Source organism: Arvicola amphibius, chromosome 2 (genome assembly GCF_903992535.2).
Source record: "Arvicola amphibius chromosome 2, mArvAmp1.2, whole genome shotgun sequence".
Taxonomy (NCBI): domain Eukaryota; kingdom Metazoa; phylum Chordata; class Mammalia; order Rodentia; family Cricetidae; genus Arvicola; species Arvicola amphibius.
Window position 1 is genome coordinate 57,595,132 of NC_052048.2, and position 18,836 is coordinate 57,613,967.

The following is an 18,836-nucleotide window of genomic DNA, read 5'->3' on the forward strand; positions in this document are numbered from 1 at the left end:
CAGGCTGAGCAGCAAGAGGCAGGCACATCTCTCCTTTGTTGCCCTTGGCTGACAGGGACCCCCAGTCCTTGCTGGTTCACACCTGAGCTGTGCCCCTGTAGCTCCCCTGGAATGCAGCCTCCCCTCTGCACCTTTCCTTTAAGGTCACAGCTAGCTGTGGACACCTCGCCTGCCTCTTCCACCAGGCATCTCCTAAGCCTTAGGCTGCAGTGCCCAGACCACTTCCCACTGGCAGGTCCCACCCTGCCCCTGCCCCTGCCCCTGCCCCTCCTCCTAGCTGAAGGTGGTGAGGGCAGCAGGTGCTCCGAGCTCTCACCGGTACAGGAGCCGGCCCCGGTCACGTGCGTTTATCTTCCCCCACAGTCCATTCTCAAAGGCCTCCTTCGCTGCCGCCACTGCCTTGTCAACATCACTCGCCTGGGCAAGGGACACCTGGCAGATGACCTGTGGACGGAACAGAGACGTGACAGCCTCTTCTGGCTCCCGCCTCATCCTCGGCTACCCAGAGGCAGGGTCCCCACCACGTAGGCTGCCACTGAGGGAAAGTGCTGCCCCTAGTGGCTAGGGAGGAATCAGCAAAGGAGGGTGGGGCCTTGAGGAGGCCTCTGAGCATCCTTCTCACATCTGCAGGGAGCCCCGTGGGGATGACAGCCCAGCTGCATCTGAGAAGCCCTGGCAGTCTGGCGCTGTTCACACGGGAAGCCGAGATCCACTGGGGCAGTGAGCTGAGCCAGAGAGGCTTCTACACAGAGGGATTTTAGATCCGTGCCCCAGTTCCATTCCTGGCCTGATAGGTGCTGTGGGATGTGGCAGTAGCCAAGGGGAGTCGGAAGGACGGGGCAGAGGATGAGGCAGCATCTCCTCGTAGGTGCCCATGAACAACTTTGCCATTCCCACCCAAGGCCCTGGAGCCTGGCAGAGGCCTGTCCATGCCACACTTGCAAGGTTGGCATCCTGAGTGCACCATCCATTCTATCTGCCCCTTGGGATTCACTTTGTCTACTTCGCCCAAATGATCCATTTTAAGCTGCCCTATTTTCTGTGGGACTGAGTGGGGACCAGCAGACGGAACGTCATCCCTGTGTCGGGTCACATCAAGGAGAGCCTTGGGTATGTGGCCTTTCATGTGATGTAGCATATGCAGCGGGTCATGACATGAGAGAGTCACAGTCAAGAATGTCTGGCAAACACAGTGTTATATCTCCTCCATTGCCGGTGGGAGTGGAAACTGATACAGCCCCTTTGGATGTCAGTGTGGCAATTTCTCAGAAAACTAGGAAACAACCTACCTCAAGACCCAGCAATACCAATATATACCCAAAGAATGCTCAATCGTACCACAAGGACATGTGCTCAGCTATGTTCATAACAGCATTGTTTGTCATAGCCAGAACCTGGAAACAACCTAACTGTCCCTCGATCAAAGAATGGATAAGGAAAATGTGGTACATTTACACAAAGGAGTACTACATAGCAGAAAAAAATAACGACATCTTGATATTTGCTGGCAAATGGATGGTTCTAGAAAACATCATTTTGAGTGAGGTAACTCAGACTCAGAAAGACAAAAATGATATGAACTCACTCATAAGTGGCTTTTAGACATAAAGCAAAGAAAAACAGCCTACAATTCACAATCCCAGAGAACCTAGGCAACAATGAGGTCCCTAAGAGAGACAAACATGGATCTAATCTACATGGAAAGTAGATAAAGACAAGATGTCCTGAGCAAATTGGGAGCATGGGGACCATGGGAGAGGGTGATAGAGAAGGTGAGAGAAACGGAGGTGAGTGGAGAAAAATGTATAGCTCAATAAAAACAATATAAAAAAAGAAAAAAACACAGTGTTACATTTGAGGAAGACTTTGCTGATGGTGTTCTCCATGCAAGCGGGATGGCTGCAGCATGGAGGGTAGTGACAGCTTTTGAACATCCTTAGTCTCTAAAGCATATTCTGGTTCTTCAGTGCTTTCCTGCCTCCTCTCACCCCTCCCCTCCTTGCCCTGCTCTCCTCCATTCCTGTGGCCTAGGCTGGAACCTTTCATGTCCTTAACAAAGACACACACATCCAAGTGACCCCTGGTCCATGCCCTTAGAAGCCAGCTGGGCGTGGGGGGGGAGGATAGGTTGTGGCCTGCACTCACACTTCCGTCTGTCGGGTTGACAGTATCATAGGTCTTGGAGCCCTCGGCATCCACGAATTCACCCCCGATGAAGAGTTGATAGGGCATCTGGAGAGTCAGCTTCTTCACTGTCTTTTCCACCTAGGAAAGAAGCTCGGTTACAGTGGATCTCAAACACATAGGCTTCTGTGACAGGCATACACCCAGAGACACACAGAGGGATGTACAGAGGGACACACAGATGGATGTACAGAGGGACGAACAGAGGGATGCACAGAGGGACGCACAGAGGGACGCACAAAGGGACGCACAGAGGGACGCACAGAGGGACGCACAGAGGGATGCACAGAAGGATGCACAGAGGGATGTACAGCCAACCACGCAAAGGCTGAGGCTCCTAGACAGTGGGGCCACTGAGTGATACCGATTCGGGTAGTGTCAGGGCTGGAGGCCACCTCTGCCTGGTCCTCGTGTGTGACACTGGGCGAGGTGTGTGGGGTTCTGGGAGGTAGCTTGCTATGGTGGCAAGACCCTTTCACTACCAGATTGACTTCTCCACTCTGAACCCAGGAGTCCCACAGACACCAGCCCCATCCTGAAATCTGTTCCCTGGCTGTTTGTCTACTGTCCTACGGGTGACCTGATATCCACCATGGCCACCTGTACTTCCCCACTCCTCTGGGGCTGCTAGACTGCCCAGCTACCCTAAGGGAGACTGTTCAAGATCCTTTTCACAAAGGGATTCACAGCCGCTGTGGCTCACTTTGCTCTGCACAAGCTGCGTGCACAGGGTCGCCTGCCCTCCTCACCTCTCCAGCCCCTCTAGGCTTTGAGATGTGGGATTTGCCTACACTTTGTGCACTGGACAGCAATCGTCTCTGCGAAAGAGTTACCCAGCATTGGTGAAGCAGGAGGGGGAGTGCAAGGCCCAGGGCAGCACTCACGTAGTTAATGACACACTGGTCCTCTTCGTCTTCCCCTCTCAGCTTCCTCACTAGGAGCTGGATGAAGTCCTTAAAGGTGGTAGCCATGTAAACATCTTCATTTTCTAACTCCAGCCCATCACACAGTTCCTTCACCTCCTCCACCAGCCTGAGGGGAAGAGAAGAAGAATGGAGAGAGGGGCGGAGCTTTAGCAGACCCTTGTGGATCCCGTGTAAGTGGAGGTGGTCTGAACTGTCACTCAGTGGGGCTCATGAGCCTGGAACTAGGGTGCAAGCCCAGGTGCTGGGTGCAGAGGCCTTGGTTTCAAACTCTCTCTCTCTCTCTCTCTCTCTCTCTCTCTCTCTCTCTCTCTCTCTCTCTCTCTCTCACACACACACACACACACACATACACACACACACCCACACATTCACACATACACACATCTGGGTACCAACCACTGATGTTGAACAAAGGGCTGACTCATCTGAGTCTTTGATTTTATCATCCACAAAGCAGAAACCACAAAAGAACAGAATCTCTCAAATTTTGTTGTGTCTCTGAGACAACAAACACACTGAATGACAGTTGACAACTAACAGATTATTAATAACCATTGTTTGGGAGACAGTATGTCCAAATCAAGTATATGATAAAGGACTTGGGTTCCAAATATTTAGAGAACTTTCCACACCCAATCCTTGGAAAGCAAAGCCCAGTTAGAAGGAGGCTGAAGCCCAGAGGGATTTTACCAGAGCAGCAGCATGGGGCAGATACAAACCCGGTGAAGTGTTTGATACTATTAGTGTCCTGGGTGCTATAAGAAATCAGGCCAAGTAAGCCATGAATGCCAGTAAGCAGTGTTCTGTCATGGCCTCTGCATTAGTTCCTGCCTCCAGGCTCCTGCCTTGAGTTCCTGTCTGGGATTCCTTGAGTTCCTGGCCTGTAACCCTTTTCTCCCCAAGTTGCTCTTTGGCCTGGTGTTTATCATAGCCACAGGAACCCTGACCAAGGCAACAGAGGAACAAAGAATCATTCTTCAAGGTGGAAGTCCAAATCCCCTCAACCCCCACCCCCAATCTTCCACAGTACACAAGACTCCCAACTCTGCCAAGCACCCAGACCCAATTCGTGCCTAAAACATGTAGCAGACTGTAGACTAGACCAGGCAGTGCTGAAGCCTCACCCCTTCACTCATGTCCTCTCCCTTTGCTGAGGCTTCACCCCTCCACTGACTGATGGAATCTCCTACCATTAGGGAGTTCCCAACCCCTTGAAGCTGCAGAGGTCCTAGGACACTTCTGCTGGCAGAACATGGTGGGACACGATGTATCCACACTAAACACCGTCCCCATGAACACTTCACACTTCTTCTGGCCTTCCTGGGATTCTGTCACCAGCCGAGGAACAAGTGAGGACTGGTCTCTGCGAGCATCCACAGCTGACCTGTACATGGGCCCTGCAACATTGACCAAACCTGTCCAAGCCAGCTGAACCCACTGCAAACTTTTGACCCAAAGAACAGGAGGCAATAAGTGGTGTCAGTTTAAACCATGATTAGGGGGTGACCAGCTACCCAGAAAATAGATCTGACATGTGACCCACGTCTTATGACACATAGTCTTCTTCACCCCTCTGTCCCCAGTTCCTACCCAGAGCTTCCTTTTGGAAGACTCCAGCGGCCCAGAGTGCAGGCTTCAGAGATGTGGAAACCTTCAATGCTGTCTCTCACCTGTGCCATGGTCCTCCACTCACTAGCAATGCCCTTCACCAAGCAAGTAGTTGAAGAGCTCAGACGGTGCTTTCTGGAGACGGCTATGCACACAGCATTGAACAACACACCCGTCCTCCTTCCTGTGCAGAAGCCTTTCCCCACCTAAGCTCGTCTGCTTTTGAACATTCTCCAAAGATAAGCAGCTCATCCCTGAACATGGCGGCCAGCCAGCCAGCGAGCGCTGCTTCTGCTGCTTCGCCCTGCATCTCCTTCTCACAGAAGCATCTGCATGTCCCAGGGTAGCAGCACTGGCCGCTCTTTCTCAAATGTGGGAAGAAGGCAGTCAGTTCAACTCTTGCCTCCAGAGGTAGTCACATGATCCAGCCATGGCCAATCAATGCACGCCCCTCTCTGGCCTGTAACAGGTTCTTACTGGAGTATGTGACTTCATGGAGCCAATGAAATCAACATTTGAAATGCGTTGAAGCTGCCATGAAAGCCAATGCCCATTTCACTAGGACTCTAGCAAGATGTAGAACCAGACTGTGCAGCTGTCTGTTACCACGAAGACAAACCCTGCCTGACAATGAACCAGTCTCCAGGTAGGAGACAGTGCCAGTAGGGCATACTGTGAGCCTTTGTGGTCACCAGTATGTGGCCACTCAGGAAAGCCAACTGTTGGGTTTGTTGCTGTTTTCTTGTTTTAGTTTAAAAGATTTTTTTTAATCTACGGGTGTCTGTCTGTCTGTCTGTCTGTCTGTCTGTCTGTCTGTGTATCATGTGTTTGCCTGGTGACTTCAGAAGAGGGCACTGGATCCTCTGGAATTGGAATTACAGATACCTGTGAGCCACCACATGGGTTCTGGGGACTGAACCCAGGTCCTCTGCAAGAATAGCAAGTGCTTTTAGCTAATGCATCATTTCTCTGGGTTCCCTGACAAAACCTCTGGGTTTTGTCTTCTTAAGCCAATTTGGATCATCTTACTGTTCTTGGGCTCACATGGCATAGGCCCGCTTGAACTTGTTATGTTGCTAAGACTAGCTTTGAAATCTCAATCCTCCTGTCCCCTCATCCCCACCCCCTCACACTGTTAGGATTACCAGCAGGTTTTCCACCTCTGGAGCCTCAAGTTACTCTTCCTTGCAAGCAAGGGCACAGGGATGCACCCTGCTTCCTTCCTTTTGTTATAGTTAGAACTTGCCACTGTTGAACAACAAGCAGGGCCTCTGCAGCAAAGTCGAAGGACAGCAAGAGTCCAAGTGGCAGATCAGTCTGCTGGTCACTGCGAGTGGGTGTGTATATTGCACCCTAGTGTTCAATACAGCAACTGCACCTCCCCTCCCAAGCCACAACACCCTTAAACACACACACACACACACACACACACACACACACACACACACACACACCTCACACACGGGTGGCTGTCAGACTGGGATTATGTTCACATCCTCCTATTTAGGGAAGGAGGGGTCAGCTCTCTGACCCTACACTTGGCTTGGGATGGCTGGGAATCATCCAGACAGTAGCTGTGACATAGTGAGCTTCCCAGGTCACCACATCTGCCATCCTGACTGGTACTAATGCTCTTAGGACTAGGAGCTACTACATGTGAGCCCAAGTCCCCAATCTGCCATAGCCAGCATCAGCCAAGGGACAGCAGTGATAGCTGGACATCAGCAGCCCTTCTGGGATAAGAGGCCAGCTTGAGGATAGACATTTATGCACAGCTTCCACAGAGGTTCAGGTCTGCCCATAGAGCCTTTTCTGATAAACTCATGCATGATACATGAGTACAACCAACAGTGGCCTCAGTGGGCCCACAGTGGATACCTGGGAGGGACCCCAATGGCCCTGGCCTCACCTCACAACATCTACTGATGCGGCCCCTGACTTGAAGAAGTCTGTGGAGTCTTCTACTTGTGGGATGTTGGGTAGGATTCGCATCCAAGTGCTCTGAAAGACAAAGGCCATGACAGTCATAGGTGCTTGGTGAAGTAGGGTGCCATCCTCCCAGCTGGCTAAGGGTTCTTTACAGTCTTCGAGGCACTGTTGCTACATAAGGGCTCAGAGTGGGCCACAGCTCTGGCCACCATGACATTAGGCTGCTGACTTCCTGCCACATGGTTGGTCTCCCGGTACGGTGCAGGCAGTGGAAGATGATGCGCTAATAGAAAGGCTCATGCCTGGCCTTGGTGCAGCTGTCAGGGTCCCAGTAATCCCAGCACAGCACTGATAGGGCGGCATGGGATGCTTATGACAGGAAGGCCAGGTACAGTGAGGGCGTTATGACCTGAATCTTGTCTGCTCTGAGACACTGGCTGGCTAGTACTCCTCTGACCTGGGACTTCTGAAGCATCACAGAACCAGCTACTGGCCTACTGGGCAAGTGAGGAGGGGTCAGGGCCACCAGCCCAGTGGCCATCACTCCTAATTACAGAAGCCGACCAATGGTCAAGGTAAGATGGCTGTTCCTAACAGATGCCAGACTGAACTACCCAAATCCAACATTCTCCAGGAGGGCTTCCACCCCATGACACAGGCCTCCATGGTAGCCTTCGTAGGCAAGCATCTTAGGCCTGGAGTCTGTTGGTCCAGCTGGCTCAGTAACCCCAGGCAGGCTCAAAGGCAGGGCCAGAGCCACAACAGCCCCAGGAATATTCTGGAAATGTCTTTGGTTGCTTTGTTTCATGTTTTGGAGGGAGATGTTAAAGCTAGCAATCTGGAACTCCTCCTTCCCTCCTCCCTTCCCTCCCGGTTTTTTACAGTGCCCAGAATTCCTAGGGAGGATGCTGGCTCTCTGTTGCTATGGACCACATGGCACTCCATGTCTGTCTCTTGTAGAGTCTTACTCTGCAGTAATATAACACCAAGGTCTCATTGTGACCTGACCCTGTCCACCTCCATTCAGCTCCCTCTCTTATTCCTGGGTCATGGAAATGATGACCTCCTCAAACAGAGCTATCCCTGCACCTGTGGTGTCCTCTGCACCTGTGGTATCCCTGCACCTGTGGTGTCCCTGCACCTGTGATGTCCCTGTACCTGTGGTGTCCCTGCACCTGTGGGGACTGAGCTGGAGGGGAACCTGACTATGAAGTTGGTGCTGGTCACCGCTTGGGTTATACTGTGTTATTGCCCCCTCTAGACCAGTTCCAGACCATACACTCATCACTGGTGATTGGGTTAAGCCCCTACCTCCCTTAACTATTACAAAGCTGACAGTTTCATTTGTTAACTGTTGGGAGTGAGTCCCTAGAAAAGCCTGATTCAGCGGACCCAAATCCAGGGGCCCAGGAACTAAAGAGGAAGGGTCTTGGGACATCAGAAAATACCAAAAGAGGACAGCCAATGTTAGCTCCAAGGCCAGAACATATCCCCAGCTCCAGGGAATGTGAACACACAAAACACATGTGCACTGTGCAATCTGTCCAGCAGGATGGTACCACTGAAGGTGTCTCTTACCCGCACAGCCTCGGCAGTGGCTAGCTCTTCCTCTGTCAGCTCCAGGTCACTGCTAGCAGACCCTTTGAAGAACTGGGAGGCTGGCATCATCTTGCCATCCTCCAGCTGGATGTTCTTCACCAGCAGCTGCAAAAGGGAGAACTTAAGTAGGACCAAGGCAGGATGGGGAGCTGAGCAGGGCGCTCACACTCTTCCTCCAGCCCTCACAGTCAAGAGGAAGCAGGGAGCCCAGGTAAATGACGGGGGTGTTCAGAGCTGAGACACTGTCCTAGGGACATGGAAGAGACCACATGGCCTGTGCCTGTCCTAATTGACAATCACCTACCACATTGTGCTTGCTTTTCTAGATTCTCTGTGTGTAATGCATGTGTGCAAGTATGTGCAAGTGTGTGTGTGTGAGAGAGAGAGAGAGAGAAAAAAAAGAGAGAGAGAGACAGATAGAGAGACAGAGAGAGAGACAGAGACCCAGGGCCTCCCTCATGTCAGGCAGACCCTCATCACTGTGTGCCACAGGCTGTGTGCTTTCTTTTGTTGAGCGATGTTATTTCTATTAAAAGAACAGCGTCTCATCAGAAAAACAAAACAAAATGCTTACAAAGCTACTGTGAAAGTCAACCAAGTAAAAGATAAATCATTAATCATGCGATCACTCCCAGAAGCCCACAGAAACATCTAGAGGACAGATGCCTGTCTGAGACGCAGGTGGAGAGAGGAAGGGATACAAGGGGAGTCCTGTAAACCTATAGTCTACACTCCTGTGGACAGCACTCCAGGCAGAGCCCGGCTCCGGCTCTGCGGAGCTTGTGGAGAGTGTGAAATGCCTAGACTCACCCTTATCAGTGGAAACATGCCAGCCTGTTGCAAGCTCATCCAAAATTGTTTACCTTGTCTTCCCCCTTCTAACATTTATTAAACAATTATTTATGAGCTGACCAAGTTCAAATAACTCATACTATACATTATAAAACCTGGAGGTATGGGTGGAGGGGAGGGGACGGAAGGGGGAGAAGGAGGGGAGGGAAGGGGGAGGAGGAGGGGAGGGAGGGGGGAGGAGGAGGGAAGGAGATGGAAATTTTTAAATATAAAAAAAATAAACCATGAGGAAAAAAAAAGAAAGAAAAAAAAAAGAATATTCTAGAGCCACATTCTGTACCTATCATAATCAGGCAACCAGCGCTGGATGCAGCGTCAATCCAATTGCTTTAGGAGATGTTCTAGAACTTTCAGCAAGCAGAAGGCCAGCTGGACCCAGCAAGCAAGCCTGAGACACACTTCCTGAAGGCTCTGTGCTCTGCTGTTTGTATGGCTATAGTGGCAGAAGCAGCCAGGGCCTTTGGGAACCCGCCCCTCCTGAATGCTAATCCCTGTCTCCAGATGCTGCAAGCCACTGGCCACCGGAAGCCTCCTGCACATTCCTCTCAGGCGCCCTTAATGGGAAAGCACCCGTGATAGGAGAGGCCAAGGGCTCCATGTGCAAGGCGGAGGCAACGCCAGCATATCCTCAGAGACACCTGGGTCAGACAAGCCCACCCCTGACCTCATGACTTTTCTGAGCCTGTCCCTCACAGTATCATGGGCTTGTCCCATAATGTTCCTGAATAATTGTTTTTTGGGGAATGTCACTCTTAGATGTTATTTCTAGGGACCACAACATGACGGACAGCACCAGTCTGCACACATCCACTGTGCACATCTGAGTGCCCATCTACCATTAAATGGCGGCTTTCACACAGCCTCTCTGGAGGTGTGTGTGACCCAGGGCCTCCCTCACATCAGGCACATGAACGATGAGAGAGACCCGTGTCAGTCAGCACAGTTCTCCTCCCTCCACCCTACTCATGCTCGCGCGGTCAAGGTTGCTAAGGGTTGGAGGCTCTGTCTCTCTTCAACCCAGTATCTCGTGTGAGTGGAGTGTCAGGGCCACAACAGCCTTGGAGCCAGAATTTAGGATCTGAAGCCCAGCTTTGCTCCTAGCCCGGGTACCCTTGGGCAAACTTTTCAAGTCTTGCGTTGTAGTTATAATTATCTCATAGGGCTCTGGAAGATGTAATATCTACCTGAGCCCAGCAGCCATCGGCACCAGTCACTATCCTATCCCCACTCAGCGAGAGGGAAACTGAGGCCTAGGGGTTTAAAGACCTGGTCTTGAAAACATATGCGAAGCCTAAGGCCTACTCGAGAGGATTTCTGTCACACAGGGTCCAGCCTGTCACAGAAAGCACAGTCGTCTCCCCCCCCCCCCCCACCGCACCACCCTCCCAGCCAGCTTGTGCTCAGACTGGGGCTCTTCCCTTGGCTCTTGGTTCTTCCTGTTTCTTCTAGGGAAGCCTGGGGTCTGGATGCAGGCAAGTGACTCACAGCAGTGTGTTGCTGTCTTCTTACCATTTTGTCATCATTCCCGAAGAGAATGAGCCCCGCTTTGGTGACCAGGCCTGGACGATGGGCTCCTGGGATGGGCAAGGCTTCTCCCTCAGCCACCAGGCCTGAAGTGTTGAGCGTTGAGTTGAAAAATGTCAGCTTCTATGGAGTCAGAAAAGTCAAGAGACAACATGTCAGATGAGGCCCTGCTGCCTGCAGCCCAGCTGTAGCTCCACAGGGCTGAGAACCTAAGAGGTACAGGAGGGTAGGGTGGAGTTGGGGGGTATGACCCTAGAGTGTGCAAGGCTGACTGGGCATAAGACCAGCCTCCAGGGGGAGCAGGAGAGATCTGGAGGAACTGCAATCTACACAGAAGACTGAATAGGACCTAGACCCAGTCTTTGGAGCTGAAGATAAGACCAAGAAAATCCGAGGACCTGGATACTTCAAATCTCAGGCATCGTTGAGACCTTTGCACTGACTCAGAGCCTCAGACCTCAGGGGCACAGAACCCCCAAGGAAAATCTTCTCAAGTTATGCCATTAGGCCACCGACCCTTGGCAGCTGCTGGCCGCTGCTGCAAATGAACCAGCAAAGCAATGAGCCATGCATGCATCAGCGCAGGAAGAGAAGAGACCTCGGCGTGGTTTTACAGTGAGCTGGGGGGTCAGGGAACTAGACAGCAGAACATATGGGCATCTGGTTGACTTTGAGGGGTGTACAAGACAAGCACCTCCCTATCATAAGTCTGGCTGCTCCCCAGTCCCAGCTCAGAGTAAGTTGTCTCTTCCCTGGGGCAAAGTCAGAGCTGGACCTGTGGCATCTGAGAGCACAGGGGTGGGGCTCAAGCCATTGAACAGCCAATTCAGCAGGGCCCAGGCTTGCGGCAGGTGCTGGGGGCCACCAAGGGCAGCAGACATCTTATTTTAGCTCTGAATGGTACAGGATCTCCTAGACCTGGATTTGGAGCATCTGGGAGGAGGTAGAATTAGGGCTATAGAATGTATCAAGCATTTCAAACCTAGAGGGCAGATTTCCAGCTGGCAGGGTGGAGGCATACAGCGTCTCCCACTGAACATCCACTTCATGGAAACATACCTGTCCGCAGGCCTCTGTCCAGGCACCTGGCACCTTGTCATTCCCACGGATCCAGTTGTGAATGGCCTCGGCTGGCTGGTCCCAATTGATCTGTGGGGACCAAGATGTTGTATCCTCAGCTAGCCTCTCCTAGTCCCCTGCTGCACAATGGGTCTAGCCTTGCAGGGAGGGTCTGGGCTTCCTCCTGGACATGGGCATGAGTGTATAGTGGGTGCCCTGGTTTGGGGCTCTGACCCTAAGTCTCTCTCAGGCTGCACTATCTACTGTTATCAAGAAGGTCCCATAGAGCCCCCAGGAAGAGCCCCACCACAGCATCTTTATGTATACAGGGCCCATGCAGAGATAACCAGTCCCAAGCAGAGGCAGCCACGGGACTGCTACCCATTGAGGTTCCAAGAAACCTTTCAGACGTCTTGGAGCTTCTGACACTAAGGCTGAGATATGCCCATAGCCCTTGTTCTCCTGCCTCCCTGGAGCGATGCTTTCTCCTTTGACTTAAAGAGAAGCAGGACCTTGCTCCCTCCATGTCCTGATGCCCTGCTGTAACCCCACCCTCCACTGCTGCTTCTGTTACTGTCAGCTGTACCTTGCTTCGCGGAGCCACTTCTGCCCTCCAGCTATTCACAGGCACGTCGGGTAGCTGGGGCTGGTACTCACCCTGGCAGTCTCCTTCTTCTGAATGCCCTCATAGGTGGCTCCTTCCTCAGGCTGGCGGAGGCGGGGGGCTGTGCCTTCTGAGATCATTCGCACAGCCTGCACCTGCAAGGGGACTCTACAGTCAGCTTTCCCAGCATTAGGGTCCCGCCCACACCCAGCCCTGGTCCTCACCCTGCAGGCACACGAGGAACCCTACAGCATGGGCACAGGGTGTGGGTGAAAGGGTTTGGGAGGTGCAATGACACACAGACCCTCAGCAACACCTCATGGTCTTAGATTCTATGGACTTTTTGATCTCTAGGTTTTGGAAACTGCCGAGCCCCACCAGGGATAATGTGCGCACAGCCTGTGTGCTGCTGTCTAGAACTGTCCTGAAGGAGAATAGATCCCAAGCCCTGATGTGGACTTGGGCATCTGCAGTGAAGTAGCTTCTCTGGGATCCAAACTGAGGAGAGGTGAGGAGCCTGCAACCCACCCTGAGGGAGGACATGGGAGCTGTTGTTGGCAAGAAACAGTGTCATGGGGTTCGAGAGGTGGCTCAGAAGTTGAGACTCTGGCTGCTGTTGAGGAGTATTTGTTTACACTGTGTGAAGATGTGTCACTGTGATTGGTTCAATAAAGAGCTGAATGGCCAATAGCTAGGCAGGAGAGATAAGCAGGATTTCTAGGGAGAGAGAGAACTCTGGAAGAAGAGAGGCAGAGAGATGCCAGCAAGACTCAGAGCAAGTCAGACATAGAGTACAGAGGAGAGGAAACCAAGCCATGTGGCAGAACATAGATTAATAAAAGCAGGTTAACTTGAGTTAAAAGACCTAGTTGGGCAAAAGCCTAAGCTAAAGGCCAAGCTTTCGTAATTAATAAGAAGTCTCCGTGTCATTATCTGCGGGCTGGTGGTCCCCGTGAGAGAGTGCTACTTCAGGCTGCTCTTGGAAAACGGCCTGGGTTGGATTCCCAGTACTCATGTGGCAGCTCACAACCTCCAGTAACTCCACACCCAGGGAATATGAAGCCCTCTTTTGATGGCCAGTTTATAGAACACATCTTTATGGACGGCAGCACATGCACTTACAAAGAGTTTCAGTGTAGTCATGGCTTAAGTGTCACCGGACACTCTGCTGGCTGTGGTGTTGGCAGAGATCTCCACAAATCAGAGTTTTATCACCCTGGGTAATGACTGAGTTGGGATAACCCAATGACACAGAGGTGGCTTTGGGGCTTAACCACACCCGGTCCATGCTGCCCTCTTGAGTTGGGCTCTGCCCACTCTGACCACATTTCCCTCATGCTCACTGTCCCAACTCTTTGAGACCCCAAAGAGTGAATTACTTCTTTCACAAGTCCTGAAATTGGGGGTGGGGTGCCTGGCCAGCAGGGATCATTACCTACATCTAGGGAAGACCAGTGGAGCCAAGAACAGAGAGCCTGTGTCAGGGTAGGCGCGTGGTGGGAGGGCAGGTGTGGCCAGCCTTCAGCCTTACCATCCCTTTGATGCCCTCCGGGAAGAGGAAACGGTTGTACAGAGTGCTCACGGTGTCATCTGGAAGCACCTCACACTCCTTCTGGAGCAGAAGGTCCCCAGTGTCCAGGCCATCGTCAGCCCAGAAGATGCTGAAGCCGCCTTTCTTATCTCCGTGAATGAGAGTCCTGGAGGGGAGGAGGGAGATGTCAGTCTGACAGAAAGTGTCATAGCGGGCACCCTAGGAGCTGCCCCTTGTCTCCCTGCCACCCTCCAGGAGGCCACCTCCCTCCTAGGAGGGGCTGCCACTTGCTCCTGAAAAAGAGGGAACAAAGGAAAGTGTTTGTGACTGCCAACCATGCCAGCTACAAGCCAAAAGCTGTGCTGCCTTAGCCCCATGACAGGTGGGGTGAGCATACAGAGCCCTATCCTGGTATAATCCCCCTTCCACCCTCTATCCTGCTGCAGATGTGACACCATCTGAGCTCCTGTCCCCTCTGCTGCAAAGCATGCAGTCTTTTTTGTTTTGTTTTGTTTTCGAGACAGGGTATCTCTGTGTAATTCTGGCCATCCTGGATCTTGCTTTATAGACCAGGCTGGCCTCAAACTCACAGAAACCTACCTGCCTCTGCCTCCTGAGTGTTGGGGTTAAAGGTGTGAGCTACTACTGCCTAGCAAACATGCTGTTTTAATGCTCTCCAACTGTTTCAGGGTGACACACAGCAGAGCAGGACAGGCACCTGTGCAATGCATCTGACTGTCCTAGAGGGATGCTGTAGGCTGAGGAGGGTGACATGCCAGGCAGATGGGGTGGATCCTGTCTTACCAGTTGATGGCTGATGCCCCTCGATGTCTGGGTAGCAGGGATGGATGATAGATTATAGAGCCATGCCGGGGGGCATTGATGACTTCCATGGGGATGAACTGGCTGCAGAAGGGTAGCACGTTGAGCTCTGCACCCAGAGCCTGGTATTTGCCCACCACCTCGGGCAGAGCCCGTCCTTGAGCCCGCCACCGAGGGAACTTGAACACGGGCACACCATCCTTCTCAGCCTCTAGACCTGTGGGGAGAGCAGGTGAGAAACTGTCCTCTCTGTGCTATCCACACACTGTCAGATGTGCCCACCCAGAACGTGGCTCACGGCCTTTTCTTGGTGCCCTTTCCCTTCTTGTCCCCACTGCCCAGCAAGGTTCTACCAGGATGTGGGTGGGGTGCTGACCAAGGGTGAGTGGTGGGCAGGGACTTCCCTGTCTGGATGTTGCCTCCTGCTGAGTACCAAGGCCTCCATGTGCCTCCCTTGCTCAGGTCCCATATGTCCCCAAAAGCTGCTGTGCTCACAGTCCTCTCCAGAGGCCCAGCCATGGTCAACACTGTCTTCTCTCCTTCACCACCTCTCTCTTCTTCCTCTCAGTTTCCTCCACCTCCCTCTCCTCCTCTGATCTCTTCTTGGACACTGGGGCCCATGGGAATCAAATTTCTCCCCTGTCAGCTGTTCCCTCACTAAGGGGAGGACAAGGAGTAGGAATGGGCTTGGTCCTTCCTGTGGGGACCCTGTCCTCTGGCCACCACCCTAGCCTGATGCTTCACCCCAGCCACAGGAGTTTCTACCCAGAGCAGCCACTGAATCTGTTCTCAGTCTGTAGACTTGGCCCCAGTGTGCACACTCTGCTCCTGACATCTGTGGCCCAGAGGCCCAGACCCGGCCTGCAGGAACCCTCCTGCCTCCTTACAGGCCTGAATCATAGGCTCAGTTTCCTATGCAGCCAGCCCCAGCACTTCCTATCCTCAGCCTGGTGGTAGCAGCTGCGGCTGGAAGGAAGAACCCCAACCCTGCAGGGCTTTCTTCTTAGCAAATCTCTTGAGACAACTCCTTGACTGGACTGACTGCTGTCTGCCCTCATCTCTGGCACCACGTCCTGATGCTAATCTTCACTGTCAAGGTCACTGGGTTCGGAATCAGTAGGAGGGTGTTTCCAGGGTGTTAACTGAAAAAGAGAGACTCCCCAGAATGTGAAAATACCATCTCATGTTCTAGGTCCCAGGCTAAATAAAAGGAGGGGGAAGGAAGCCAGCTGAACACCAGGACTGTTTCTGATTCAACTGTAATGTGACCAGCTGTGGGGTCAGAATGTACTTCTAAAGCAGCCTCACTGTGGCCAGTGAGACAGTCCTGCAGGTCTTCCAAAGTCAAAGCGAAGCAGTGGTCCCAACCGGGCTTGGGATGGTGCTGGGAGCAGAGACTGTCTAACCACAGCTAGCGTTTGTTTGCAGAGCTCAGACTGTGGGGTCATGGATCTCATGCTCTGGTCAGGTGCAGGGCTGAGGTCAAGCAGGCGACAGCAGCGTTAGAGCAGAGTACAGGGGTCAGATTGTGACAGCTTGCTTTGCCCTGGATCCGGCTGGTCCCTCAACGCCTCCCTCCTAATCTCAGTTCCCCATCACTATGCCGCACCCTACAGCCCTTCTCCATTAGGTCTGGAGGACCTGTTCATCATACGGAGGCCCCAGCATCCTGAGTACTGGGCGCCTGCCTGCTCCAAGTGTAGGGCTCAGGACTGTGACTCTCAAGTGGCTCCTCCTCCAGGAGGTAACAGCACCAAAAAGATGCTAAAAGGGACACCTCTCAGCTCCACTCACTTCACTGTACCAGGAACCCTCTGGCGGGTTGAGCACTTGGAGCTAAGATAGCCCCAGAAATGTCAACACGAAGCGTGTCCCCCAACCCTTGAGAGCCTAGATGCTTGGATCAGAGAAGTTCAGAGAGGTTTGTAGGTCAAGCTGGGCTTCTCCATGGCCCTTGGTCAGGACACAAATCCTACCCCACAGTCAAGTGTGGGTCGCTTTATTCCAGGACGGTCCAGCAGCCACTTGGCATCAGTGTGGCTGCAGAGTGGAAGGTGCTTAAGTGCTCTCTACCAAGGCTACACAGTGAGACCCCATGATTTACCGACCAGCCCACTACAGCACCTCTGCCCCAGCGGGTGGACTTTGCTCCACCCTCCGCCTTGCCCCTGAGCTGTCACTCACCCAGGGGATCTGGTTTTCCATCCTTGTCTGGGATAGTGAAGACACCCACCACCTCATGGCCCTCCTTCCTTAGCTGGCAGTAAACCTCCTGGCCAAACAGGCTCTGCCCGATTACCGCAATCTTCATGGCAGCAGAGGGCTGGAAGGCACCTGTTGAAGGGGCAGCCACGGGGTTAGAAAAGGCTCGCGGAAGTCAGGGAAAACCATCCAGATTCCAGTAGGTACGTTCCTGCCTTGGTCACCCTGGGGGCTCCATAAACATCAGGCTGTTTCATAGAGATTGCCACTGTACAAGGGGCTTGGGGGTCATGGACACAGGTAACCCTGACATTTGTGGATGTGGAGACTCGTCAGACGGTGGCTGTAGCTTTAGGGTCCCTTCATTAGTTCCAGAAAATCGTCACAGACCTGGTGCCGGTCCTCGGTGACATTTTAGAACATACCGTGGTCACGTGACCAGTTCTGTGACCTTGGTCCAGTCACATTAGCCTCTGTCCCCTCACTGTTAAAGAAAAAGCCACCAGCCGGGCGGTGTTGGCACACGCCTTTAATCCCAGCACTAGGGAGGCAGAGGCAGGCGGATCTCCGAGTTCGAGGCCAGCCTGGTCTACAAGAGCTAGCTCCAGGACAGGTTCCAAAGCTACAGAGAAACCCTGTCTTGAAAGAAAAAGAAAAAGCCACCATACTTCTCTTGAGGCCACACCAGGCTTATTGCACTAGATCCAGAAGCCACAGAGGGGCAAAAGAAGCCTTGCTTGATGCCAGCCTCAAGTGACAGCACAGGGTGACTGGGTTGGGGGGTACCTATGAGAAAGGCCAAGGAGAGGGACAGATGGAACGAAGCAGAACTCAGTGTCAATGGCTACTAAATTCAGCACTTCCTGCCACTCATATTGTAAACCATGAGATACTTGCTGATATTTTTCCTTAAATTGTCTATTTGACACATATGCATGGTTTAGGGAAAGTCTGCAGTGCAGACTTCACACACTCAGAAATACAGAAATTGCAAGTGTGAGGTAGCCTCATGAATCTCCCCACACACAGCATGTTGCTCTGACCCAGATATGCTGTTGGTCACTAAACACCCAGACCTCTCACAGAGCAGCGGCGTCTCTCTGTCTTGGCTAACCTCACACATATGCCTTTCAGGCTCAAACCCATGCCTGCTTCCCTTCCCCTTGCTAGCCTGTAGACATGTGAACCTTCAGGGGTCAGTGTGTGAATATGTCACAGGAGTCCATGTTGACTCAAGCGTTGCACAGCGTTCATAAAAATCAAGTCCAAACAGATCACAGACCTGAGGTTATAAACCTCTCAAAGATGAAAAGAGAAACATGGGCAGTCTTGCATTCATCGATAACTTTCCAAGCACTGCAGAGGAGGGCTCACGAAAAGGAGAATTAAGTAAGACTTCATTCGGTTTAATATTTCTACTTTCAAAGAACTCCATCAAGAAAATAAGATGCGACTCCACAAACTGGGAGACCTGAGAAAGAACAACGGACCCTCAGAACTCAGTCAGAGGGGGAAACTCAATTAAAACGTGAACTAAAGGTCTAGACCATCAACCTGCAGTGCCCATGGGGGCCAGAAGGCGGCGTCGGGTTCTGCTGGGGCTATATCTGTAAGAGGTTGTGAGCTGCCTGGCTTGGATGCTAGAAACAGAACTCAGGTTCTCTGCAAAAGCGCAAGCCGTCTTAACCAGTGAGCCACCTTTCCAGCCTCCAGCATTCTTGTTCTAATGCCAAGCTCCTTTTAATCACCAGTTCCCGAAACCACTCTGCACTGGCTAGTTTTAGGTCAACTTGACACAAGTCTTGAGTATGAAAGAAGGAGGTGCCTCAGTTGAGAAAATAACTCCTTAAGATTGGGCTGTAGGCAAGACTATGGGACACTTTCTTTCTTAGTTATTTATGGGAGAAGGCCCAGCCCATTGTGGTGGAGGCACCCCTGGGCAGGCAGTCCTGAGTTCTATAAGAAATCAGAATGAGCAAGCAATGAGGAGCAAGTT

The 18,836-nt window shown here is 52.3% G+C and overlaps 1 protein-coding gene across 1 annotated transcript in view; it reads right to left on the reverse strand.

The window, feature by feature from the left end:
* Positions 1-18,836, reverse strand: part of Aldh1l1 (aldehyde dehydrogenase 1 family member L1) — a 47,184-nt gene that overhangs the window by 24,767 nt on the left and 3,581 nt on the right. Inside the window, exons 2-12 of the mRNA XM_038317985.1 lie at positions 16,823-16,972; positions 14,621-14,855; positions 13,817-13,982; positions 12,339-12,440; positions 11,682-11,771; positions 10,608-10,745; positions 8,226-8,351; positions 6,628-6,719; positions 3,069-3,216; positions 2,146-2,265; positions 317-444 (exon numbers count right to left, since the gene is read on the reverse strand). Coding sequence (XP_038173913.1) covers positions 317-444; positions 2,146-2,265; positions 3,069-3,216; positions 6,628-6,719; positions 8,226-8,351; positions 10,608-10,745; positions 11,682-11,771; positions 12,339-12,440; positions 13,817-13,982; positions 14,621-14,855; positions 16,823-16,949 — 1,472 coding nt within the window. The 5' untranslated portion in view covers positions 16,950-16,972. The remainder of the gene's footprint in view (positions 1-316; positions 445-2,145; positions 2,266-3,068; positions 3,217-6,627; positions 6,720-8,225; positions 8,352-10,607; positions 10,746-11,681; positions 11,772-12,338; positions 12,441-13,816; positions 13,983-14,620; positions 14,856-16,822; positions 16,973-18,836) is intronic.